The sequence below is a fragment of the Scyliorhinus torazame genome, chromosome 22 (genome assembly GCF_047496885.1).
Source record: "Scyliorhinus torazame isolate Kashiwa2021f chromosome 22, sScyTor2.1, whole genome shotgun sequence".
Lineage (NCBI taxonomy): Eukaryota > Metazoa > Chordata > Chondrichthyes > Carcharhiniformes > Scyliorhinidae > Scyliorhinus > Scyliorhinus torazame.
The window spans coordinates 67,935,348-67,960,085 of NC_092728.1; the positions used below are offsets into that span (position 1 = coordinate 67,935,348).

General features: G+C 48.5%; 1 protein-coding gene across 1 annotated transcript in view; it reads right to left on the reverse strand.

Annotated features, from left to right (window-relative positions):
* The window catches only part of cacna1ba (calcium channel, voltage-dependent, N type, alpha 1B subunit, a), a 949,382-nt gene that overhangs the window by 210,520 nt on the left and 714,124 nt on the right, over positions 1–24,738 (reverse strand). Inside the window, exons 11-14 of the mRNA XM_072488273.1 lie at positions 8,238–8,291; positions 2,920–3,123; positions 260–372; positions 49–161 (exon numbers count right to left, since the gene is read on the reverse strand). Of these exons, the coding sequence (XP_072344374.1) occupies positions 49–161; positions 260–372; positions 2,920–3,123; positions 8,238–8,291 (484 nt within the window). The remainder of the gene's footprint in view (positions 1–48; positions 162–259; positions 373–2,919; positions 3,124–8,237; positions 8,292–24,738) is intronic.

Genomic DNA, 24,738 nt, shown 5'->3' on the forward strand with positions numbered 1-24,738 from the left:
CAAGAAATTGAAAGAGGGAAGCTCACAGAAAAATAATATTCCCCTTACTTGGTTACTTTGAAGATTCTGAGTAAGCGAAGTGCTCTGAGAACACTTATACCAAACGAGGTCCCTGGTTTGACAGCAGCCCAAATTACCTCAAAAATACTGCCCACAATCACCTGCAAAAATAACATTTTTACAACACACATTTAGTTAGTGAGCTCTGTACAAATAATATTTCCATTGTCTGAATGCAATCGCGCAACCTTGATCTTACCCCAAAATCAAAGCAGTTGAATGAGGAATGGAAATACGTTCTAGGTCCCAAGCCGTACATTTTCAGGGTCATCTCAGTCAGAAAAAGTCCAAGGAAAACAAACTCAGCAAAATCTGAAACAAAAATAATCTGTTAAAATTGTGCACAGCACATAAAAGACCTATTCCAGAATTTCCATGTTAACAGCTCATCTGAGAAATGGTTTGCACCTGTTTACTTGTGCACAAGTTGATCAGCATGGGTTTCCAAATCCACTGAATAAAAAAACTTTGTAGCACAAGGGGTAGTCATTCAACCTATTGAATCGATGACCTCTTTCTGCTAAAGCAATCCAAACTAATCCTACTTTCCAACACTTTACCCATGGCTTGTACCCTCCTCTGCTTCAACTGTCCATCTGTGGTAACGTCAAAAAATGAAAAATGTCTCTATTGTTCAACTGCTCTATGCTCCAACAGCCTTGTGCATAAAGACATATCCACATTACTCTCATTATCTTTTAGAAATATGCAGTTATAAATTGGGAGTGAAGAAAACCAGCAGAAATGTAGGAATTATTGTGGAAAGGTGGAAAGGGAGATCAGAAGGGGCAAAACTGAATCCGAAGAAAAGGCTAGCAGAAGATATAAAAGGCAAAAGGTTTTACAAAGATATGAAAAGCAGAACAATAGTTCGAGCGAGGAAGACACTCAGGAATAAAGGCGGGAAGATAGCAGGTGAAAGTTAACTAGAAATAAATAAATATTTGTAGCAGATTTTACATATCGGTTGTTAGTGATAACTATAGAACAGGATTTAGTCCTGAAAACACAAGTTGAGAGTCAGTAAGCCCTAAGGCTTATTGAAAGAATGAGTGGGGAGATAACAAAGACTTTAAACAGAATATAATTGGACAACAATTAATCTAACTTCAGTTGTCAGAAAACTAAACTGCAAGATAAAAAGTAATGAGCATTTCAAAATGCAAACATTACGAAGGAGAACCAGCATGACTTTGATCAACACTTCTTTCTTAATGACATGACCAAGTCAGTAGAAAATGAAGTGGGTGTTAACTTATCTTAAGATGCATTTCCCTAGGTACCAACTGCCCTGACAAGGAGCCACTTTACCGATGCAAACCTAGGAGCAGGCTGACAGGTGAGGGGTGGGGTATTGCAAAATCAGTGTGCCATGCCCACTGCCTAACTACCTCCACTGGTATTTTGGCGGTGGCGGAGTAGGTGCCAGGCTGCCCATTGAACCAATTGAACCCATCAATCAGCCAATTAATGGCCAATTGGGGGTCACGTTTTGCCATCACTGGGGACATTGGAGGGAGAGGCCATGCCAACTCATGGAATAGCTGCAATTACTTGAGAACCCTCCACCCATGACCTCTCAATCCTCTAACCCTAATCCCCCCATCAGCCATCTGCTGACCCTGGTGAGCCCCTTCCACTTACCTTTACTTCAGGCTTCCAGCATTGCTGCTGTTCAGGGGTTTACCATAGACCCAGAAGTGACCATTGCTGCTGCTGCCGTTACTGGGGCTGAGGAACCTCCTTTTGATTGGCTCACAGCTCTTGGATGAATGACATCCTGCATTGGGTAAGGGTGGACGCAGCGGGGGTGGGGGGGGGGCAAGGTGGTGAGGTGTGGCTGAAGCCACCATCTTAGGTAATGAATTGCCTGAGGATTGTAAAATGCGGTCATGCATTCCGGGACCAGCTGAGGCGGGCTCGCCCTTGACTTTCCAGCCGGTGGTCAGGGCCACTGCCCGCACAATAAATCCCGGCTATTGAGTCTCATCCCATCCTTACCGCATATCCATAAATGTGAACTTTCCTGCAGCAGTCAACAGATGAAGACTGAGAGTGGAAGCTCCTGGTCAGCGCTGCTCATTCATACCTTGTGCGGTGATTGTACCTAACTGAAAAATCTGCTGAGCCTGTCACAGATTTCCTTACATTTGCACTAGGACTTCTGCCCTTTTCAGAAGAACCGGGACCCGAACAGTTCCCAGTTGAAGAAATACTCTCCCAATGTGGCTAATTACTCAATGTAAACTGTGTCTTACATTAGCAGGATTAAAATTTTGTTGACTAGTTCTGTGTGGGGGGGGGGGGGGGGGGGGGGGGGGGGGGCGGCATGGTGGCGCAGTGGTTAGCACTGCTTCGCAGCGACGAGGACTCGGGTTCGATCCCGGCCCCGGGTCACTGTCCGTATGGAGTTTGCACATTCTCTCCATGTCGGCGTGGGTCTCACCCCCACAACCCAAAAATGTGCAGGCTAGGTGGATCGGCCATGCTAAATTGCCCCTTAATTGGAAAAAAAAAAGAAATGTGTAACATATTCCAATTCGGAGTATTTTGAAAAATCAGAATGTATTATTTGGTGATTTTTCCATATCTCAGTATAGTTTGAGTTGACAAGAGAATACTTAATATAGAATTTTGGTTATTTGTTATTTATCGACATAGATGTAAATTATAGAAAAGTACATCCCCCTTCCCTCCCCCAGTGAAAATTGTGTTCCCCTTTACATGCAATGACAATGCCAACATTTAGACTTACTAAGGTCTGTTTCAAAAGGACCGACGGAAATCATTTTTTTTAACCAAATAGAAGCAATTTGAAAATATACTTGACAAGGGCTTAATATGGGACTGCATACTTACACAAAGCCTCGGTAAGCCACATTGGCTGGTCATAGTGGACAATTGCAACACAGAGAGTATTAAGTGCCACCACGCAGAGAACTATCCAATAGAAACTCTGCGATTTCACCATGCGTCTAATGAAGAAGCGAAATCTCTTTTCTTTCCTCCGAAAATATGAGGAGCTCTCATTTTTAACACTTTTCAGGCTGGGTCGAGTAAATCCTGGGAAAAGAGATATAAATATTATTTTTATTAAATTGAAACATGTAAAATTCTGTATAATTGTAAATGCTTCAAATCAAAGACGATGATATTCTATGTGCAAACTTATTCTACATCACTTCAAGCCCATGGGTTTAACTTTATGCTAAAGTTGAGTATGTAATTCAGATTTACTGGATTAGTATGCAGCAAGTGTGCTGTAGCCAAAGACTCCTTTTTTAATAACACCATTTGAGTTTTTTTATGACTGCTTATTTAGTTTGCATCTTTTACAATTAAATAAGCATAATTATTAATTTACTGTTTTTCGAACAAACGGCTGTCAGTTCATTACTCACATCAGCACCAATTTGCACAAATGTCTCCTTAGCTATTTGGCAATGGAATTGAAGGACACAAGAATAAGTCTAGATAAAGAATCAGATACTCTGCAAGAACCAATGATGCTTGCACTGCTGGCATGGGGATGGAAGTTGACTGTGGACAGCAGCTGGTCAGGGCTGGATAACTGTGATGTTGTGATGAAAAAATATTCCAGCATTCTGCATGTATTGGAAGCCCATGATTGAACAAACCCAGCCCAAGGATTGTTACAAAGGAAGTGTCCTGAGAGCTCTCAGGGTCCCTAACAAAATGAGCATTGGGCAGTCAGTTCTGAGTGAGCACAAATAAACAGCACGGTGCAGCTCATAGCTTAGTATCAATTGGTGCCCTTCCTAGCCTCACCAAGATTCCTTCAGCATAATTGTGATGGTGAACTGATCTGATATTGATGCAGTACATTGCACATTTCTGATGTTTGATGTTCTCAGCCATAGGAACAGGGCTCGGCCATTCAGCCCCTCCAGCCTGTTCCCTGATTCAATTAGACCATGGCCATCTGCAACTTAACTCCACCTACCCTCTTTGATGCCATAACCCTTTATTATTCCTCCCAACAAAAAAATGTCAATCTCTGCTTTGAAATCTGTGGCCTCACCTCAATAGATCTTTGGGCGCATTACTGAATTGGTGAAATAGTATTCCAATGGAAATTGAGGAGCTGAATGGCCTGTCACTATGTTTATCCTGCACCTAACCCCAGCTACAACTCAAAGAACAAAGAGAACAAAGAAAATTACAGCACAGGAACAGGCCCTTCGGCCCTCCCAGTCTGCGCCGATCCAGATCCTTTACCTAAACCTGTCACCTATTTTCCAAGGATCTACTTCCCTCTGTTCCCCGCTAGTTCATATATCTGTCTAGATGCATCTGGAATTATGCTATTGTGCCCGCCTCTACCACCTCCGCTGGCAAAGCGTTCCAGGCACCCACCACCCTCTGCGTAAAAAACTCAGCTGAATGTGCTTGGTAGCGATAAAGAACGAATACATGCAACATTCCCACACAATTATCCATCACTTCGAGCAGCAGAAAGTTCACAAGAAAAGATGGCACCACTTCCTCATCCTGTTTTATGATTATTTTCTATCTTTCTATATATTTCCCTGGTACCGTGCAGCATTTTCTGGACAAGTACCAAGGCACTGGTGCCAGAAGCAGTGTGGGTGGGAGAGTGGCAGTAAACATTCAGTGTCAATAAAATGTATCTATCTAATATCTCCAATCTCTTTTCTCTCCCTCAGGGAAGCTGCTTTGGCTTAACACCTGTCAGAAAGCCAGGTTAACTGTGAGAATTCATTGTAGGGATGAAATCCTCATTCTCCCCGAATACACGTCCATACATCTCTGTAGTATTTAACTCTGCTGCGCATATTTCTTTTATAAAAAGGTATCATTTGTTAATGCACAGGACCCGAAGCAGTTAAAACAGTAGCCATACCTAAACTGGCCATAAGTGACCTGCACACAACGTTCGCATCACCACTGTTTTCTTTTCCAACATTAGGATTCAAATTTTGTCATCCTCACGGCAACTTTTCTACTGGTTACTATGGCAATACAATACTTAGCTTTGTTCAAAAGTGAACTGAGCAATTTTGCTCCTGAGGAGATAGTTTATTTTCCAGCCAGTCAGTTCCTCAGGAGTCCTAGAAAGAAACTCCTCCAGAAAGAGGGGTTCGCAAACCAAGTCCGGTTAAAAGCACGGGATATATTTACAGCTAAATGAGATGATTAGCTGATGCTTGTACATAATTGACTCAACGCTGGCTCTCAAACAGAAAGCATTCTGACAGAAGACTGTCGTTATAGGGTTCATAAAGCATTCCCAGTTACCCTCATGCTACAGTTGTGGTTTCTATGGATGCCCTGTTTGATATATGGAGAACATTAATGGGAAACAACAGATTGGAGCAGCAAATTTACACTCCGGCAGTGCCCAATTGTTGACACTAGTTGTCAAAGTTCAAACAACATTTTCAAGCAAATGCATTTGTGTATCAACTGGCTTAACACTTTCCTCCTGCAGTCTGCCATGGGCCTGGCAAAGGGAGACTGTTGCAGAAGGCAGCCAGAAAATGAAACATGAAAGGAAATGAGTGAAGATGAGCATCGGAAGGGAGCTTCAAGTAAAAATGTAAACAATAACACAATATGAAATCTCTGACATCTTCCTCCAATTAACGTTCAATACCCCCCTTGGATTTCCTCAAATCCTACTGGAAAAGACTGCCAACTTACTGCAGGGTAAGTGATCAAAGTTGCCTTTTCGTTTAATTATACATGGTCAGATAAACGGACAGTTCGCCATACTTCCATTTAAAATACAGCTCTTTCTGCTAATTAGATGTTGTTCCTATTCAAATTACGGGGTAATTCGAATGTGAATTGTGCTCAAGGAAAAAGCCTCTGGCATTATTTTGTTCCAATCTATTTATCTGAATTACTGGATAATTGAAATGATTTAGCACAAAACATAACTAAATTAACAAGAACTGCGGACAGCCCACATGATTAATTCCAATTTGCTGATATATATTTTAATAGTTAAACTGTAATAAAACAGGGAAAAGAAGAAAACAGTTGGAAGATGTAACTGCGCATTTGCTGTTGCAACTGTGTTTGAAAACATTGTACATAAATTGGCAATGCCCTGCGGTGTTGTACGCATGGAGCGAAGTGTGTTTTTTACATGAGGCAGGATTCAAGTGGCAGGGGACAATTGGAGCAGGATGAGCGGACATTCATGTCCATTATAAATTTCTGGATGTTCCGGTCCTGCCCACTGCCGGAACCGTCGCAGCCGGGATAGAAAATTTGATGTCGTGAAAAAGGTCTGGAAAAGGTCCTGCAGTGAGTGAAACCAGAAAATGCTGCCCTATGTCTGCACTGATAATGGAAGCAGCCTCTGCAAGTTTGCTACGCTCCAGTGTCTCAATAGGGGGGAGGCTGTAATTACAGCATGATAAATTTAGAGACACTGGTTCCCATTATAAATGTGTACACCACAATTTATAATGAAGAAGTTGACAGAAGGTGCACACAGATGGAACAGTGCAAACATATTAGGAGGACTATATAATTTCAAGAGTCAATTGTGTTGGGCCGACTTTCACACAAGTTGCCTCAAAGTGGCCATTCTTTGCCGCCTTAGGCAGAATGAAGTAATTCATGAAGCTGACCAGATTATATCTTTACAAAGAGTTGGGACATGTACATTGTGAACCTTTTCCCCATATCTTTGATAGCTCACTAAAGACAGGGACTATTCCCTCAGGTTGGAAAAAAGCCAATGTAGTTCCAAGTTGGTAAAGGCTGCGAAGCCAAAACCAGGAAAGAGGCCATCAGATTGACTTCAGTGAAATAGGCAAGATGCTCGAAGTTTAAAGGTGCTCACTCTGATCTGTGTCCATGTGCAATTCCATTGAGAAATAGGACCATGATATTATAAAAATTAGCCACTGATTGGCAGGTGTGGAGATAAAGTAAAAGGACAGTGGACGGCATGCACAGACCTCCAATTTAGGCTTAATGTTAATGACTAGTTCCTGAGCAGCAAGTTGCTATTGAAAGATTGGGTCACTTGGAGAGTGAGAAAATAAAATGCTTGGAAAGGACTAAAAACATGGGGAGAACATGGGGGCGATTTTCAGCCCATCTTAGTCATCAGTGAGGACGGCCAACCCGGGCGGATTCAGAAAACATGATTCTCACCAGCAAGATCACATTTTCTGATTTTCCTTGGCCGTCGCCGGTGATGCAATAAGGTTCACGCCCAGTAAGGGTGGGAACCTCATTTAAATACATATTAATATACTGACAGACCCCCTCCCCAAACCTTATGCTACCCCCTCACTGAATATTCATACATCACCGACATGACATCACATCGGTGAGGTTTACAACAGGTTCTGAAAAATGTGAATCAGTTGAGGGAATTCTCCAGGGGCGCATAGGTAATTGTAGCCCTTGGGGGAGAGGGACATGCAGGGCCCTGTCCCCTGGCACAGGTTGGAACTGCTAGGTTGGTGCCAACCTGTGCCAGGGTGCACCCTCTAGGGAGCTCCATTGGGTGCTCCATCAGGAGCACCTGATGGTGATGTTTGTGGTGTGTGGGAGTGAGGGTGGGGAGGGGGAGAACACCGATGCTGATGGTAGTAGTGGGTGGGATGGTAGGGGGGGGGGGGAGAACCTCAGTGCTGATGTTTGTAGTAGGTGGGATAGTGGGGGGTGGGTGGGGGGGACAACCTCGGTGCTGATGTTTGTAGTGGGTGGGATGGTGGGGGTGGGGAGTGGGGAGAACACCGATGCTGATGGTAGTGGTTAGGGATAGAGGGGGAGAACCCTGATGCTAATGTTTGTGGGTGGGGGGGAGGTAAATATCCCGGTGAGTAGATGTCTGTGGTGGGGGACAAACTCAATGCTGATTGCTTGTGGTGGTGGTGGGGAACCCGATGCTGATGTTTGTGTTGGGGGGGGGGGGGGACTCCGATGCTGATGCTTGTGATGGCGGAAAGGAGGGGGACCCGCTACTTGGGGTGGGGGGTGGGATTCCACCCCATGGATTGGAAAGTGGACCTGCAGTGTTGTGCTCAAGTGATCATATTAGTGATCATCTGAGACCCTGTACTTTTTAACCACTATCATCAGAAAATCACACAGATGACCAGAAAGAAAGCCAAAAATGAAATGTCGGTGACATGAGATGCAGAAATAATTAAAGTAACACTAACTGCTGCTGGCGTCATCTACAGAAACTGCCGCAGGCTTCGGATCCGCTCCAGCTCCTTAAAAAAACAAGAGGAAAAAGTGCAGCTCTTTTTTTTAAAAAGAAAAAAAAAACATTTTTTTTCACAAATAGCGCAGTCTTCTTTCTATTAAAATGTAAACCAGCAATCATGCTGCATGCAATCCCTCTCACAATCGATTTAGCCTGTCACCGGCCTTGGATTTTCGCAATTTCCCGCTTGACACGAATGCTTAAAAAGGACATTCAGCAGTGGCATCTATTTTTCCAAAGCTAGTTCACAATAAATTCCCATTTGATGCCTTTGAATGCCATTTTTAGTTTCAAGTTAGCCATGCAGTTATCTGCTGGTGTCTGCTGGTTTGGTTGCTTGTTTTTCCAACTTTGCTACGTTTTGACTTCATGACCTCAGAGCCAAAGGGAGAATGCGGCCTATATTTTCTCTTCCGTTTTCCCTCCTCTTCAGGGTGCAGTTCAAACAGCTTGGGCAGCCCTGCTTTACCAGGAGGCTGAACTCCATTTGTGAGACTAAGTAGTCAATGGTGTCCGCTAATTTGAGCACTGTGGACATCAAAGTTGAGCCTGCTTCAGCCCCCTTCGGTGCAGCTGATTACCCGAATGAACTATTTTTAGCAGCCATCAAAATGTTTACCTTGAGTTGTGTCTGCTTTTCTCCCACTGCCCATCCAAAACCAGGGGTGTGGATCTGAATTAAGGCACCCTAGCTGGTAGAGAGGCTGAGACCTGTCAACTCAACACAAAATGGAGCTCAGACTGGTGAACTTCCCTTATGGATAGCTCAATATTATATAAGGTTTCTTCAAATACAGCACATGTTTATGTCAAGTTTAATGGGGAAAATTGCAGGTAAATATATGTATATTTTCTTATAAGAGTACCTGGTACATGTACAATTCCAATAAGGAGTTAAAGGAAAATTCAGAACTGACAGAAATTAATTCTTGGAGGAAGCATAATTGCCTTTTAGGTATCATGAATTTTCTGTTCTTTAATAATAAAAAAAGGAAGCACTGTTTTATCATGCCATTTAAGGCAACCCACTGGGCCTTCAACAGCTGTCAGATTCACTCTGATCGAACTGAGGGAAGGTGACATGGCAGTATAATACTGGAATTGTATAAAACACTGGTGAGGCCACAGCTCGAGTATTGTGTGAAAGTCTGTGGTAGGCTGCAGTTATTTTCCTTGGAACAAAGAAGGCTGAGAGGTGACTTGATTGAGCAGTACAAAATTAGGAGGGGACGAGATAGAGTGGACAGGATAAAATTGTTACCCTTGGTGGACAATTCTAGAACCAGGGGGACAGAGATTCTAGATATGGGGCAGAAGGTGTAGAGAGGGCAAGAGGAAGGCCTTTTTTTTGCAGAGGGTAGGGGGAATCTGGAATTTGCAGTTCGAGTTAGTGGCAGAGGTAGAGACCCTAAACTCTTTTAAAATGCACCAGGATCTGCACCTTAAGTGCTGTAAGCTACAGGTACCGATTATAATGGAAAAGGCTAATGGAATGTTGGCATTTATCCCAGGAGAACGGCAAGGGGTAGAAATCATGCTACAGGCCATGGACCAGGTGTTGGACCAGGTGCTGTAACTTTTCTATGGTTCTATAATGGAAGTGGACCAGCAAGAAAATAATTCCCCAGGTTAATCTGGCACCGTCCATTTTTAGGAATGTCTCTCAATGCTTGATAAGAATGGGGCCACAAACCACGGTTCTGCAGCGCTGTTGGTGCTAAAGCGTAAAGTTCTAAAAATGTCGACCGGAATGTTCTGGTCATTGCCGACACGACCCATATGGCACACCCTGAATGTAAGGGCGCTGGAAGCATGCAAAGTGGGTGGGCACAATGACAAACAGGATCCAATGCTGATTTATGAAAATAGGACCATGCTTGGATACTTTGTCCCTCACTCCCTTTCTGCCATTCAGAGAGATCACGGCTGCTCTGCCACCCAACTTCAGATTTGGCGAACAAAAAATCTGTGAATCTCGGTTTTAAATTAACAACTGATCTGATCAATTGCTGTTTATGCATGAGAGCTCCAAACTTCTATTATCCTTTGCATAAAGAAGAGTTTCCTTCACTCCTGAAAGCTGTGGACCTAATTTGTAAACTATGCCCCCTCGTCTTAGGCTCCCCAAATAGCAGAAATAGTTTCTCCCTATCTACCCTTCCCCTTAATATCTTGAAAGTTCCATTGACTTCCTAAATTTAGGAATGCAATCCATGTTTGTTGGAGGCCAGATCCCACTTTAGTAAATTTAGACCGCACTCCCTCCAAGGCCAATATATCCTTCCTATGTGGCACCCAGAACTGTTCACTATACTCTAGGTGCAAACTAACCAAGACTTTGATTTGCTATAGCATGATTTCTACCCCTTGCCGTTCTCCAGAGATAAATGCCAACATTCCATTAGCCTTTTCCATTCTAATCGGTACCTGTTCATGCCATTTTGATGGTCTGTGTACTTAGAGCACCCCAAGTCTTTTGGACCTCCACAGTTTCAAGCGTTTCACCAGAGACATCTTCTATCTTTTTTAGCTACAAAGTGAATTACATCACATTCGCTTTCTTACAACCCATTTGCCACCATTTTGCTCATTCACTAATTTATCGATACCCTGTTGTAATTTTATACTTCTGCCTACACTGTCCACAATGCCATCTATCTTTATTTCATTTACCCCCAAAACCTCGCCCTCTTCCCACAGCACCTTCCCATGCAATCGCGCAAGGTACAGCACCAGCCCCTTTACCTCCTCCCTGCTCACCATCACAGGGCCTAAACACTATTTTTAAGTGAGACAACGCTTCGCTGCTCCCAATGTGGTCCACTCTACATCGGAGAGGCTAACAAAAACTGGGTGACTGCTTTGCAGAACACTTTCGGTCCGTCCGCAAGCAGGACCCAGACCTTCCTGTTGCTTGCCATTTCAACTCACCGTCCTGCTCTCACATCAATGTGTCCATCCTTGGCCTGCTGCAATGTTCCAGTGAAGCCCAGTGCAAACTGGAGGAACAGCACCTCATCTTCAATTAGGCACGTTACAGTCTTTTGGATTTAACATTGAGTTCAACAACTTCAGATTGTGAACTCTCTCCTTCACCTTCACCCCATTTTTATTTCTATCAATTTATTTTCATATCTTCCATTAATCTGTTTTTCCCTCACCATTGCCCTCCTCCCCCCACAGCCCACTTGGGCCATCTGTTCTCTGTTCCTAGCTGCCCTTTGACACACTGCTCACCTTTGTTCTGCCATTAACACATTCCAACCTCTTTATGTGCCAGTGTCAGCACCCTTCTTAGCCTTAATCACCTCCATTTACATTCCTCGTGTCTTTCTGTCCACAATATCTTTGTCTATATCCTCCTACTGCTGGCCCCCTATCCAGCCCCACCGCTCCATGCCGCCCCCACTACAGTATAAATCTGTCCCCATTTCCAGTTCTCTCTAGTATTGACAAAGAGTCATCCAGACTCAAAATGTTAGCTCCCTTCTCTCTCTACAGATGCTGTCAGACCTGTTGAGATTGTCCAGTACTTTTTGTTTTTGTTTCAGATTCTAGCATCCACGATAATTTGCTTTTATCTTTCGTCTTTTACAAGGGAAGTGATCAAATGTCTTTTGGAACTCCCAATATGTACCATCCCCTGATGTTCAGTCACCTCTTCAATATGATTTGACATGCATGGTGCATCCTTTACACTTCCACGGCATTCCAGGTTGTGAATTAAATCTGGCTTTTTTCTTATTAGTAAATCGAGTTTGGCATTGTGGTGGTATGTATTAGGGGCAGTACGGTACCTGTGAAGCCGAGAGGCTATTGGCTGACAGGTCACGGGTCCTGGTTGGATCTGCCGCCTGCTGGCTCGAGTATAAGAGCTCGAGTTCTCCCAGCAGCCGCATTCTGTAACTGAGCTGCTGGGGAACAAGTCTTGCTTAATAAAGCCTCGATTGACTTCATCACTTCTCGACTTGAGTGAGTAATTGTTGCGCTACAATTTATTAAGCAAGCTTAAAAGACTATGGAGCTCTGGATCGCCCTGGAGTGTCTGCGAATCAGCCCCCATGCAGCAAACTCGGCGGCCGTGTTTAAACACAGGCTAGCATGCTTCGAAGGTTACCTTCGAACGGCCCCCGGCCGGACGATGGAAGATCAGAAAATGCAGCTCCTGCATTCCAGGGTGAGCCCGGAGATCTACACGCTCATCGAAGACGCGGAGGATTTCCCGATGGCGCTCGCCATGCTGAAAGGAGTCTACATTCAGCCCATAAACCAGGTCTACGCACACCAGCAACTCGCGACGAGGTGGCAAATCCCCGGAGAATCGCTCGACGAGTTTAACAGTGCGATGTTGATTTTGGAGAGGAACTGCAACTGCCCATCGGTGAGCGCAAACGAGCACACGGAGCTTCTAATCAGGGTTGCTTTTGTGGCAGGTATGACTTCTTCTCAAATTCGCAAAGACTGTTAGAGAGAGACTCGTTAGGACTCACAGAGGCATGGGCCCTTGCGGCCTCCCTCAACGTGGCCTCACAAAATGCCCGCGCCTACGGCCCCGACCGCGCAGCAGCCCCTTGGGCTCCGTGGACCCCCGTTTCGACCGACTCCCCGGCATCCCCCCCCCCCCCCCCCCCCCGCAAGCCTGCATGGCCAGAGCACCGGACCATCCCGGTGGGCCCCGCTGCTATTTTTGCGGGCAGGCGAAACACCCCCGGCAGCGCTGCCCGGCCCGCTCAGCTATTAGTAAAAGCTGCGGCAAAAAGGGGCATTACGCAGCGGTGTGCCAGTCCCGGGGGATCACCACAATCTCCGGGGGAGAACGGGGACAACAGACTCAACCCCCCCACCCCAGCAATCTATGTGCGGCCCACGGGCGCCGCCATTTTGGGTCCCGGACACCACGCGGGGAGGATGGGCGCCGCCATCTTGTGAGCCCCCCGGCCACGTGCGATCCATGGGGCGGCCATTTTGTCCACCCCCGACCGTGTGCGATCCATGGACGCCACCATCTTGGCTGATAGCCAAGGACCCCAGCATAGACGGCTTCACGGGGTCGGAAGAAAGCGCCACATTGCAGCAACCAAGACTGGCTTCGGTGACCCTGGAACAATCGTGGCCCCGGATGCTCCAAACGGCAACGACAACGGTGCTGGTCAATGGGTATGAGATGCCATGCCTAATCGACTCTGGGAGCACGGAAAGTTTTATCCACCCGGATACGGTAAGACGCTGTTTTCGTTGTATTCGTCCGAGCATCCAAAAGATTTTCCTGGCAGCGAGATCCCATTCCATGGAGATCAAGGGGTTCTGCATCGCGAACCTAATGGTGCAAGGGAGGGAGTTTAAGAATTCTCGGCTTTATGTCCTTCCCCAACTCTGCGCTCCCACTCTCTTGGGGTTAGATTTCCAGTGTAACCTCCAGAGCCTAACGTTCCAATTCGGCGGCCCAATACCCCCACTCACAATCTGCAGCCTCGCGACCCTCAAGGTTGAACCACCTTCCTTGTTTGCGAACCTCACCCCGGATTGCAAACCCGTCGCCACTAGGAGCAGACGATACAGCGCCCAGGATCATTTGTTTATCCGGTCTGAGGTCCAGCGGCTGCTGAAGGAAGTCATAATCCAGGCCAGCAATAGTCCCTGGAGAGCCCAGGTGGTAGTTGTGAAGACCGGGGAGGAGCAGAGGATGGTCGTAGACTATAGTCAGGCCATCAATATGTACACGCAGCTCGATGCGTACCCTCTCCCCTGCATATCCGACATGGTCAATCGGATTGCACAGTACAAGGTCTTTTCCACCGTGGACCTCAAGTCCGCATACCACCAGCTCCCCATCTGCCCAAGTGACCGCAAGTACACGGCCTTCGAGGCAGACGGGCGGCTCTACCACTTTTTAAGGGTCCCATTCGGCGTCACGAACGGAGTCTCGGTCTTCCAACGGGAGATGGACCGAATGGTTGACCAGCACGGGTTGCAGGCCACGTTCCCATACCTCGACAATGTAACCATCTGCGGCCATGACCAGCAGGACCACGACGCCAACCTCCGCAAACTCCTCCAGACCGCTAACGCCCTGAACCTCACCTATAACGAGGAAAACCGTCTGGCCATCCTGGGGTACGTAGTGCGCAATGGAGTGATAGGCCCCGACCCTGAACGCATGCGCCCCCTTATGGAATTTCCCCTTCCCCACTGCTCCAAAGCCCTGAAACGCTGCCTGGGCTTCTTTTCGTATTACGCCCAGTGGGGTCCCCAGTACGCAGACAAGGCCTGCCCGTTGATCCAGTCCACTACCTTTCCCCTGTCGACAGATGCTCGCCAGGCCTTCAGCCGTATCAAAGAGGATATCGCAAAGGCCACGATGCACGCAATCGACGAGTCCCTCCCCTTCCAGGTCGAGAGCGCGCATCCGATGTAGCTCTGGCGGCCACTCTCAACCAAGCGGGCAGACCCGTGGCCTTTTTCTCCCGGACCCTCCACGCCTCAGAAATTCGCCACTCCTCAGTGGAAAAGGAAGCCCAAGCCATAGTGGAAGCTGTGCGACATTGGAGGCATTACCTGGCCGGCAGGAGATTCACTCTCCTCACTGACCAATGGTCGGTAGCCTTTATGTTCGATAATGCGCAGCGGGGCAAAATTAAGAATGACAAGATCTTGAGGTGGAGGATTGAGCTCTCCACCTATAACTATGAAATCTTGTATCGTCCCGGAAAGCTGAACGAGCCGTCCGTTGCCCGTTCCCGCGGCACATGTGCCAACGCACAAGTAGACCGCCTCCAAGCCCTCCACGAGTGCCTCTGCCACCCGGGGGTCACTCAATTCTACCATTTTGTGAAGTCCCGCAACCTCCCCTACTCTGTTGAGGAGGTCCATACAGCCACCAGGAACTGCCAAATCTGCGCAGAGTGCAAACCGCACTTTTTCAGGCCAGATAGAGCGCACCTGATAAAGGCTTCCCGTCCCTTTGAACGCCTCAGTTTGGATTTCAAAGGCCCCCTCCCCTCCACTGACCGCAACGCATACTTCCTGAACGTGGTGGACGAGTACTCCCGTTTCCCCTTCGCCATCTCCTGCCCCGACATGACAGCGGCCACAGTCATTAAAGCCCTCAGCACCATCTTTACACTGTTTGGTTTCCCCGCGTACATCCATAGCCACAGGGGGTCCTCCTTCATGAGCAACGAACTGCGTCAGTTCCTGCTCAGCAAGGGCATTGCCTCGAGCAGGACAACCAGCTAAAACCCCCGGGGGAACGGTCAGGTAGAGAGGGAGAACGGTACGGTCTGGAAGACCGTCCTACAGGCCCTACGGTCCAGATATCTCCCAGTTTCCCGGTGACAGGAAGTCCTCCCGGATGCCCTCCACTCCATCCGGTCGCTGCTGTGTACCACCACTAACCAAACGCCTCACGAGCGCCTCCTTGTCTTCCCTAGGAAGTCCTTCTCCGGAACGTCGCTGCCGACCTGGCTGGCAGCCCCAGGACCCATCTTGCTCCGAAAACATGTGCGGGCGCACAAATCGGACCCGTTGGTCGAGAGGGTTCACCTTCTCCACGCAAACCCTCAGTACGGCTACGTGGCGTACCCCGACGGCTGACAGGACACGGTCTCCCTACGGGACATGACACCCGCCGGAAACACACACACACCCCCAACACCGATCACCCACTCTCTCCCACCGGCGCACTGCATGACCGCTCCCTTCCCGGGTGGATCGGTCCTCCTCCCGTGCCCGCCCAGGAGTAAAGAAACAGGGACGAACAGCGCAACGCTCCCAGAGATGACAGTGCCTGAGCCAGCACCTGCACCACCACCAGGGCTGAGGCGATCGACAAGGACGACCAGGGCACCCGCTCGACTTGTGGAATCCGCGTGGCTCAAAAAGAACTTGTAAATAATTCTGACAACCTGTACATAGTTAACTGTTGGGCTAAATGCATAGCCACTGCACAAAATTTGTTCCAGGACCAGCCTTGTAAACCCCTGCCACCATGCGAACCACCACCCCGCCAGGTTCTTTTTTAACAAGGGGTGAATGTGGTGGTATGTATTAGGGCAGTACGGTACCTGTGAAGCCGAGAGGCTATTGGCTGACAGGTCCCGGGTCCTGGTTGGATCTGCCACCTGCTGGCTCCGCCCTGAAGTCGGAGTATAAGAGCTCGAGTTCTCCCAGCAGCCGCATTCTGTAACTGAGCTGCTGGGGAACAAGTCTTGCTTAATAAAGCCTCGATTGACTTAATCACTTCTCGACTTGAGTGAGTAATTGTTGCGCTACAGGCATCCAATCTGACTTTTTGGACCTTGCAAATCCTGTTAACGCCCTTTCTGAATCACTCTTGAACATGCATTCAGCAGAGAGCCTTAGACGAGCATCACTTAAACGGATCACCGTTCAACTTTCAGCTGAGGTGCCTTTGACTTTCTACGGTTAATGCATAGTTAATCAAATTACTGACATGTTTTCTTGACAGAGTTGAAAAAGGATTTTGGATTATCACAAGGCACTGGGCCCTGACATGGTCAATGGAGTTGAAAGGCCAGTCAAGAAAATGCCTGCTTCCAGTATTTGGGATCACCGCTGCATTTCCTCTTCGGCAGTGTAACTTGGACATGCAGCATAGTTCGCATAGCTGTGCACAGAGGGCAGAGGAGGACTCTCAATAGGAGCTCCTTCCCATGAAGGGTCTGTGGAGAACACTTCTCCTAATTCCAACTCAGCCAGAACAGTAGCTGAGACACCTAGGTTTCACCAAGGAGGTAGCAGCTGAACTGTGCCACCATTTGCAACTGGACCCGCAGGGATATGACAGAGCCCCTCTACTGAAGGAGAGGGGACTTCATCATCTTCTTTCCCACTACAGAGAAGCGGGCACAAGGCTCTGCCAGGCTGTCCTGGCTCCCAATGCTGCAGTGTGCCATCAATTCTGTGTCCCGCATATTAAAAGTGAGACACACCAGAATCACAAAGGCTACCACTTTATGAATGTGCATTTGGTGTGTGAACATCCGGTGAAGATCCTGTCGCCAAAAATCTGCCATCCTTGCAGCACTCACAATGCATTAATTCTGTGCCAGTTGATTATACTCCCCATCTTTCAAAGAAAGAAGCAGAGACTGTCTGCACGTGACAAAGGATACCCTCCCCATACCTCCCTCTGCCACTGACCATGCATGCTTAATGCATCTATCCTGAGAGCTAAGATACTACCGGAATGACATGTAACTAATCACTGGTGTTCTCAAATAACAGTTCTGCTGCCTGCACTGCATTGGAGGGTATTTCTCCAAGGTTGTGGTGTTCTGCTGTGCCCTCTCTCTCATCAGGACATAAGTCTTCTCACAAAGCATTTGGCGGCTCCCTCAGGAGGAGGAGGAGAGTAGTTTCCGGGAGACCTTCACCTTGACAGGCAGTTCATGAGCAGATACTCAAACTCTGGTTCCACTCAGATCTTATCCCCACATTACCATTACTCCACAATTCCCCGCCTTACAGTTCATCTGCTACATTTCACCACAACATCCTCCTGGTCAAAACGAGAGGGGTCATTGAGGCTAGTACCAGCCCCTGGAGAGCCCAAGTGGTGGTCGTCAAGACTGGGGAGAAGCACCGCATGGTCATTGACTACTGTCAGACCATCAACCGGTACACGCAGCTCGATGCGTACCTCCTGCCCTGCATATCTTACATGGTCAACCAGATTGCGCAGTTGACTTGAAGTCTACGTACCACCAGCTTCCTATCTGCCCGGAGGACCGCCAATACACTGCCTTCGAAGCAGATGGCCGCCTCTACCACTTCCTCAGGGTTCCCTTCACCGTCGCCAATGGGGTCTCGGTCTTCCAACGAGAAATGGACCAAATGGTTGACCAGTACGGGCTGCGGGCCACGTTCCCGTACTTAGATAATGTCACCATCTGCGGCCATGACCAGCAGGACCATGACGAAAACCTCCGGCACTTCCTCCACACCGCTAAACTCCAGAACCTCACCTATAATAAGATAAAATGCGTTCTCCGCACAACCCGCCCAGCCATCCTTGGCTACGTTGTGGAAAACGGAGTGCTAGGGCCCAACCCCGACCACATGCGCCCCCTCCTGGAACTCCCCCTCCCCCATTGCCCCAAAGCCCTGAAGAGATGCCTGGGGTTCTTCTCTTCCAATGCCCAGTTGGTCCCCAATTATGCGGACAAGGCCTGTCACTTATTAAATCCACCATTTTTCCCCTGACGGCTGAGGCCCGCCTGGCCTTCAACCGCATCAAGGCAGATATTGCCAAAGCCACGATGCACGTTATGGATGAGTCCATTCCGTTCCAGGTGGAGAGCGATGCGTCAGACTTTTCCCTGGCCGCTACCCTTAACCAGGCGGACAGGCTCGTGGCTTTCTTCTCCCGTACCCTCCATGCCTCTGAAATTCAACACTCTTCCGTTGAAAAAGAAGCCCAAGCCACAGAAGCTGTGAGACATTGGAGGCATTACCTGGCCGGCATGCGATTCACTCTCCTCACTGACCAACGGTCGGTTGCCTTCATGTTCAATAACACACAGCGGGGCAAAATCAAGAACGACACGATTCTGAGGTGGAGGATCGAGCTCTCCACCTACAACTATGATATCTTGTATCGACCTGGGAAGCTCAGATGCCCTATCCCGCGGTACATGTGCCAGCGCACAAGTAGACCGACTCCGGGCCATCCACAATGACCTCTGTCACCTGGGGTTCACCCGTTTTTTCACTTTATCAAGGCTCGCAACTGCCTTACTCCATCGCAGAGGTCAGGACCATGACCAGGGACTGCCAGGTCTGCGTGGAGTGCAAACCGCGCTTCTATCGGCCAGACAGAGCACACCTGGTAAAGGCCTCTCGCCCCTTTGAGCGCCTCAGCATCGATTTCAAAGGGCCCCTCCACTGACTGTAACGTGTACTTCCTCAACATTGTTGACGAATCCTCAAGATTCCCCTTTGCCATCCCATGCCCTGACATGACCTCTGCCACCGTCATCAAGGCCCTGCACAGTCTTTTCACCTTGTTCAGATTCCCCACCCACATCCACAGCGATTGGGGGTCCTCCTTCATTAGCGACGAGTTGAGTCAGTTCCTGCTCAGCAAGGGCATCGCCTCCAGCAGGGCGACGAGCTACAACCCCCGGGGAAATGGACAGGTGGAGAAGGAGAGCGCGACGGTCTGGAAGGCCGTCCTCCTGGCCCTACGGTTTAGAAGTCTCCCTGTCTCCTGCTGGCAGGAGGCCCTCTCCGATGCGCTCCACTCCATCCGGTCGCTCCTGTGCTCTGCCACCAACGAGACCCCGCACGAACGTATGTTTGCCTTCCCTAAGAAGTCCACCTCCGGGGTCTCACTTCCGGCCTGGCTGACAGTCCCAGGGCCCGTCCTCCTCCGGAAGCATGCGAGGAGCCACGAATCAGATCCCCTCGTCGAGAAGGTCATGCTCCTCCATGCCAATCCACAATATGCCTACGTGGCACATCATGATGGGCGACAGGACACAGTCTCCCTCTGGGATTTGGCACCTGCAGGTTCCCCAACGACCATCAGCACCACCCCTGATCCTACACCGTCTCCCTCCACCACTACCCAGTTACTTCAAGGTCTAGCACCCGCAGGCCCACCGGCAGCCATCACCACCACCCCCGCCCACACACCACCCCCCACCCCCCTCCACCGACTCAACTATTGGGTGAAGAAGAGGACGACACGCAGGTCTCGACACCGGTGCCCACACCACAGCCGGGTCTGAGGCGATCACGGCGGAAGGTCAAGGCCCCCGACAGACTTGATCTTTAAGTCCACTTCATCCCCGCTGCACTCTTTTTTTTTTAAACAGCGGGTGAATGTGGTAAACCACTGTATTGTATTGTACTGCTGTATTGTTACATGCCTGGGCTTGTCCCTGCTGGCTCCAAACCACTATAGTATATAATAGGTGTATTGTGGTAAACTGCCACTCTATTATATGTAATGTGGTAAACCACTGCCTGCTGGCTCCACCTCCCCTTGGGCTCGGTATCAAGGTGGCTGGTCTCCGCCGCTGCCTCAGTTCGGGATCCGAGGTCAGGAGGCTTTCTGTTTAGTTTATTAAAGCCTCAGTTACGTTCACCACTCGTCGTGTGTTCATTGATGGCATATCACTCGGGACCAGACTCCAGGGACTGAGCACCCTGGACGCGTGCCTCCATTTCTTTTCTGGAGTGTGCCCTGGGGGGCCTCCTGGCCCCATTTGGAAAAATGGCCTTTCTTCTCCAGCATGCGGGAAACTGGGAGCACTTGTTCGGTCCTGCTGCTCCATTGGTCATCCTCTTCCTCCCTGACACTGTCCCAGCAGCCTCGGTGCACTTCCCTTTTAAGAGGGGCAGGCAGCTATCTAAGAAGAGCAGGCTAGGTGCATATAATGCGAGCCACATGTGCAGCTGTGTACTTCCAGTCAGCAGTTTGTTATATGCTGAGTTGCAGACTACAATCATTTGATGAGCAGGCAGCATGAGGTTAGCGTGTTGCCTGTCTCAGTACCAGGTACGAGGTATTTTTACATTGTGACCTCTGCACCCAGCTTTGGGCTCAATTGAAGTTCCCTTGTCATTCTTCTCTTTTTATAAATTCACTTTTTCCTGAACCTATGCGGCTTTGTCCCCATCATTCTTTTCACTTTATTCGGCACTGTTTTGACGTTACTCTCTAATTTGCATACAGAGTAAAAATCATCCAGGCAGCCGAATTCAGATGAATGTAGTAGTTATTACAGTCAATACAGGCGGGATTTACTGTCCGTGCTCTTCTGATTCGATAGCCTGAAGAAATTGGACAGGAATGTTACCATCTTTGCATATTCCTTAAAGTGATAACACAACTTCCTCTTTTTTCTCCAAGGTGGCATTAAATAATCAAAGAGGGAAAATCCATGCACAATAGGATATTTCTGAAAACCACTTACATTCAAGATAGATCTCTTTTTAACAGTTTGCAAGTCTGTATTACACATGGGTGGCTTACTCATCCCCCTGGATCTCATGATGGTATGACCTTCCTGAGATCGATACTTGTCACTTCGGGGTTATTGACTTGTTGATGTGTTGGCATCCCGTGCATTACCTAGGGGTGGTAATAGATGCTGACCTAGCCAGAGACGCCCATGTCCCATAAATTAATTATTTTTAAAATTATCAGAATGGTGGTCTTCCACAATTTCATTCTCCAAGTCCACTTCTGGATGTGTTTTAGATGCAATGGTAGTTCAGGGTGTTATACAGTTGTACAATTCTCTTAGTTGGGTTCTGTTTATTTTCGTGTCACACACGGACCAATGCACAGACAGGTGGCTTCCACACCTGCACATTAGTCATGTATCGTTTTCATTCTCCCTTGTTTTTCGAAGAAATTTGTGCTGTATCTCTGTGAGAACTGGGACTGTTGATGGCTTGGCAAGGCTGTCCTAACCTGCATTCGGAACATGATTTTCGCTAATGGTGGTACGCCCTTATCTAAAAGTGTTGCTCTCAAGTATAACGTGGCAATCTTGGAGATCTTTTTTTGTCTCTCTGCACTTCAGGATTACTGCCTTAATGGTGTGGACCACCCATTTGGCAAGGCTGTTGGATGTGGGATTGTGTGGCGAGGCTGCCACATGCTTCATGTCCTATTTAACACACATGTCCCTAAAAGATCTGTCGGTACATTGTGGCTCGTTGTGATCTGTTGAGGCATACTGAACAAACTGAATATTGTACTCATTTTGTCCGCTTTGAACGTACTTAAGCTATCCTTCAATTCTCTGATGATTAAAAACTTGGAAAAGTAATCCAGTGGGCAGCACGGTAGCACAGTGGTTAGCACTGTTGCTTCACAGCTCCAGGGTCCCAGGTTCCATTCCCGGCTTGGGTCACTGTCTGTGAGGAGTCTGCATTTTCTCCCCGTGTCGGCGTGGGGTTTCCTCCGGGTGCTCCGGTTTCCTCCCACAAGTCCCAAAAGACGTGCTTGTTAGGTGAATTGGCCATTCTGAATTTTCCCTCTGTGTACCCGAACAGGTGCCGTAATGTGGCGACTAGGGGCTTTTCACAATAACTTCATTGCAGTGTTAATGTAAGCCTACCGGTGACAATAAAAATTTTTTTTTAAATAATCATTGACGAGGAGAAAGTCTTTGCCATGAACAGTGAATAATCTGTTGCCATTTTAGAACAAGGGTTTGACGAAATCTCTGCGGGTGCAGAGGTTCTTTGTGTTGACATTGTTAGAGACTCTGGAATGCTTCGTGTAGCCTCACTACCTCCCTCAATATCATTGCTGATCCCTATTCAATACACAGTTCCCCTTACATTACAGGCATCTTGTTCATTTTATGCCATTAAGCTCATTCTTTTTTTGAAAATATTTTTATTCAAACGTTTTCCATTTGATACATAACACCAAAACAACACACCCCACCCAAACAACACCCCCCCAATCACAAATTCCCCCCCCCCCCCCGCTGAAAAATCCCCCCCCCTCCCCCGCAAGACCCCTCCCCTCCCCCACCCACCCCACCCCCCACTCCCCCCTTAGGCAACTAACAGTGACCAGCTCTTTGAAATGCAGAATAAGCGGCTGCCATCTTCGGTAGAACCCCTCAATTGCTCTCATCATGCTTTACTTGACTTTCTCGAGGTATAGGAATTCCATCAAATCTCCCAGCCATACTGAGGCACTGGGTGCAGAAGATGATCTCTATCCCGTCAACACTCACCTCCGAGCAATCAGCGAGGTGAAGGCCAGGACATGGGCCCCCATACCTGCAGCTCTGGCAAGTCTGGCACCCCAAATATGACCACTAAGGGACAGGGCCCCAGTTCAATTTTCAGAATCGCCAACATGGTACTAAAGAAGGAGACCCAGAACTTCACAAGCATAAAACACGAGCAGAACATATGCACATGGTTGGCCAGACCCCTCCCACAACGCTCGCACTTGTCCTCCACTCCCGCAAAAAACCTACTCATCCTGGACCTAGTCTAAGGACCCTTATACACTACTTTAAGCTGTATTATGCCAATCCTCACGCAAAAGGACCTGGAGTTCACCCTCTGCAGGATCTCTCTCCACACCGCATCATCCAACACCACTCCTACATGGCCATAACTCTCTCCACTGATACTGTGTCTTTGGACGTAATCCTTCCGTTGATACCCAAGTACTCCCCTCCTCGAGCCCTAAGAGCAAGAGAACTCTCTCCATCAACGAGATTAGTGGCACACAGGAAATGTGGGAAAGATCCGTTTTGCAAAATTACAAACTTGCATGGAAGTTGAACGTGTTAAACCGTGAGAGCCCAAATTTCTCCAACAACTCCTCCAAACTCGCAAACTATCCCTTCAAGAACTCATCCCCCATTCCTGCCAACCCCTTCTCTTCCCACCCCCTGAACGTCGGATCCAACCTTGCAGGGTCAAACATATGAGACTGGATTCTCTGTTCCTGATGCTGGGGCAGCATTCGTGGACTTCTACGACAGCAAAACTGGCGCCGCACTTGGACCAATTCAGCGACCATGGAGGGGCTAGCACCGGTGCCATGCGGAACACAATCGATTCCAATGGGAAACGGTGCAGGATTTGCCGGGTCCGTGATTGACACTCGGGAGCCTGACCAGCTGTCATACATTATATTCCCCTACACACTCATCCCAGCAAACAAGATGGCACTGGTTGCGCTGGAGCGCTCCCATCCCGTTGATAGGTTGACTGGGGCCAGAGGGCACCTGGGGGATGCCCAGAGGGTACACCCATATGACGTGTGGCCCTAAGTTCACAGTGGGCAGTCATCGGCATGTGCAGCTACATGGCCGCCTTGAAGACCGCTGCAATGGTGTTCCATGCCCGACCACCCCGACCCCACAGCCCACCCCCAGGCACCCCGCTACTCCCCCTGGCCCTGGCAGAAGCCCCGCTGCCAGCGGCACGCCTGTCACCAAACTGTCGTGTTGTTAGACACTTTCTGCACCCCCTCTCTCCTCCTCAGCAGCCATGGCCCCTGTTGCACAATTTCTAAAAGCACAAGTAAGGGACAGCACGATAGCAGTGTGGATAGCACAATTGCTTCACAGCTCGAGGGTCACAGATTTGATTCTGTCTTGGGTCACTGTCTGTGCGGAGTCTGCACATCCTCCCCGTGTGTGCGTGGGTTTCCTCCGGGTGCTCCGGTTTCCTCCCAAAGTCCAAAGATGTGCAGGTTAGGTGGATTGGCCATACTAAATTGCCCATAGTGCCCAAAATTGCCGTTCGTGTTGGGTGGGGTTACTGGGTTTTGTGGATAGGGTGGAGGTGTGGAATTGGGTAGGGTGCTCTTTCAAGAGCCGGTGCAGACTCGATGGGCAGAATGGCATCCTTCTGCACTGTAAATTCTATGAAAAGTGAACCTCGCCGTCGGGAATTCGCCCCAGTGGAGGCGAAGAATCGTAGAGGCCCCGGAC